The sequence below is a fragment of the Triticum dicoccoides genome, chromosome 3A (genome assembly GCF_002162155.2).
Source record: "Triticum dicoccoides isolate Atlit2015 ecotype Zavitan chromosome 3A, WEW_v2.0, whole genome shotgun sequence".
NCBI lineage: Eukaryota > Viridiplantae > Streptophyta > Magnoliopsida > Poales > Poaceae > Triticum > Triticum dicoccoides.
The window spans coordinates 134,354,900-134,357,631 of NC_041384.1; the positions used below are offsets into that span (position 1 = coordinate 134,354,900).

Below are 2,732 nucleotides of genomic sequence, written 5' to 3' on the forward strand. Positions count from 1 at the left end.
CTATTTGGATCACAGCCAGCCCTATAAGGGTCCGACTGCTCCCTCCCAAACTTCCAAAACTTCGGAATCCATATAGCGAAAAAAAATCCCACCCACGATAGTCCACCACTTCTTCCCTTTCCCCAGCGACCCCCGATCCTATCGCCGCTGCTGCCTACCACGCCTCCTACCGGCGCGCCAGCACCCGCGCCTCCTTCCCGGCGCCCCGTCGTCCCTGCCTCCTCCCAGCACGTGGCCGGCCCCAGACTCCTCCTGGGACGCCGTCGCCCCCGCCTTCCTCCTGGCGAGCCGCCGCCCCTATCTTCTTCTAACTGCCACCATGGACCACCACTCTCTGCCCTGATCCACCTTGGTAGTGGATCCTCCGCGCTGTCACCGACCATGGATCCTAGGCGCCGACTCCTGTCTTTGGATCCCGCCCGCCGCCGCCAGGGTCCCCGACTGAAGACGACCAAGCCGTGGATCCTGGGTGCCATCGCGGGCCGTGGATCCTGGGTGCCATCGCGGGCCGTGGATCCCGGGGCGCCACCGCCTAGCTCTGATCCCGCCGGCCGCCGCCGAGGTTCCCGACTGAAGATGCCCTATGCTGCGACACTCAGGCCGTTCGCCACCGCCACCTCTTGCAGTTCACCGCCACCATCCAGCGCACCCCCAGTCGCCCCCCGATTCTTCCCTGAGCGACGCCAGGAACCACCTGACTCCCCTGGTTCGCCTCCATCGCGGGATCACTTCACGTTGGTTCGCAATGCCACAACACCTGCCCTCCCATTTCATCACTGTTTTGTGTTTGTCCTCTGAAAATTTTTGCCATTGTTGCAGGCCGGCTTCACCAGATTATTCAGTTCAGCTCTAAACAAATGAGCATTATACTTTGTTGTCCAAAGTTTTGGGAAGGTAGAAATTGTTCCAGAAGGTGAAAAATATGTCCAAGTTAATCAGCAGCTTTGGGAAGGTAGAAATTGTTCCAGAAGGTGAAAAATGTGTCCAAGTATCTTTTCTAGAACACCGACACTCTTTGAACATCATTGGTATATGCATGCCGATGTTATCAACCAATTTGATATATATGCTACAATTATCCCTCGAGATCGATGTTATCAACCACTATCAAATATTCCATGGACATCATTGGTACTACTAACCTCCACATATATGCACAACTAAGTGCAATCAGTCTGTTCTGAACACCTGCAGCAGGCATGGCCTCATGCTACAGTTCAACTTTCAAGTAAATTCTACTACTCCTAAAGTTCTGCGAATATTTGATATCAGTAATCAGTTAGTAACTTACATGAGTTTGTTAGTTACATGTTACGGAGAGCCTGGCAGGACTTCCTCCGCCGACAGATACTGCGCACCATGAGAAAGTTCAGGGAATATTTGATAGTGGAAGCCACACTGTTACTGTGCACCACAGCTGGTAAAGATTGTCCAATAATGTTGCACCTTTTATTTCCTCATCATCTGCCTTTCTCCCAAGCTTTTAGTATTGCTTTTGCATGCCAGAATGGCTGGAGCACAAACTGAAGCTTGAAGCCAACCTCTGTTGTGAGCATCCGTTGCTAGTCACGTGCTGCGCTGGGCCAACAAAACAGCTTGCAGTTTTGTTCATTTCAAGGCGGTTGGGTGCGGTGGGAATACTATTTATTCAGATGCGCTTGTACCAACACTAATTATTTTGATTGACGTGATAGTACTAATCTACTGACATGATTGGGGAAAGGCGACTACAGTGACTAAACTTAACCGGGGATTCGCACTTTTGTGGCACTGTAGAGATCACATCTTTTTTTTTCTATGTTCATCGTCAGAGTGCGCATGGGAACTCCCACATGTAAAGTTAGTACACAAGCACCATGTAGTGTTAAAAATGCTTTTACATTATAAGACGGAGGGAGGGAGTAAGAAAGTTTCTTGGAAGAGATGCTTAAAAGAATAAATTATTGGTATATTTTCTAGAACACCGACACTCTCTGGACATCATTGGTATATGCATGCCGATGTTATCAACCAACTTTGACATATATGCTACAATTATCTCTCGAGACGGAACTGTTGTAGTAGACTTGTATCCATGCTGGATGTAAAAAAATGTTCATGTTAATGGATATTGATAAAAGTTGGGAAGAGGTTCTCTCCTTTTGTTTTTTATCTAGAATTGTTGTTTTAGAGAGTGTTGTTTCAGAGAGTGATCACTTTTAAAAGAAAGCATTTTACATGTTCCAAAAGAAATTAGAGGTTCAAATTTCACAAACATAGAGGTTCAATGTTTATTACAGAACCAAGAAAGTCAAATTAAAAATACAAAGAAGTTCAACTTTTTAATAATAAAGGGGTTCTATAAAAACCTAGAGGTTCGAATTTAAATAACCGAGAAGTTCAATTATTAGTACAAAACCAAGATGATCAAGTTAGTGTGGCGCCTCGACCCGCGGTTCCTCACTTCTGGCCATGTGCGGTCGTTCAACAAAGCCATCTGACGCAGTCAAACTCTAATGCGTGTCGGTTTGATTTTTGTGAGAAGTTCACACTAATATAACAACATGTCGTTGTATTAGTAGACGCATGGCAATTTCATTTTTCAGGAACTTTCAGAAAAAAACTACATAGAGAAGTTCATGTTTCAGAAATTATGAAGTTCAAGTGTACTACATACAGAAGAAATTCATCAAAGAAAAAAAAGGGACCACCTAGGACATTTCACGGACAGAAAAAATGCCTAAAAATGTCGC

At 46.0% G+C, this 2,732-nt stretch overlaps 1 protein-coding gene across 1 annotated transcript; it reads left to right on the forward strand.

The window, feature by feature from the left end:
* The first annotated feature begins 84 nt into the window (after positions 1–84).
* LOC119271387 (protein STU1-like) lies at positions 85–1,443 on the forward strand. The gene is made up of 2 exons (XM_037553240.1): positions 85–734; positions 820–1,443. Exons 1-2 carry the CDS (start codon positions 382–384, stop codon positions 851–853), a joined length of 387 nt encoding a protein of 128 aa, XP_037409137.1. The 5' UTR covers positions 85–381; the 3' UTR covers positions 854–1,443.
* The last annotated feature ends 1,289 nt before the right edge of the window (positions 1,444–2,732 follow it).

What these genes read in the sequence shown, in the direction of transcription:
- LOC119271387 (XM_037553240.1), top strand. Translation starts at nt 382, where the DNA reads ATGGATCCTAGGCGCCGACTCCTGTCTTTGGATCCCGCCCGCCGCCGC. An exon ending in CCATCGCGGGATCACTTCAC is followed by an intron (nt 735 to 819) that starts GTTGGTTCGCAA and finishes CCATTGTTGCAG; the next exon opens with GCCGGCTTCACCAGATTATT.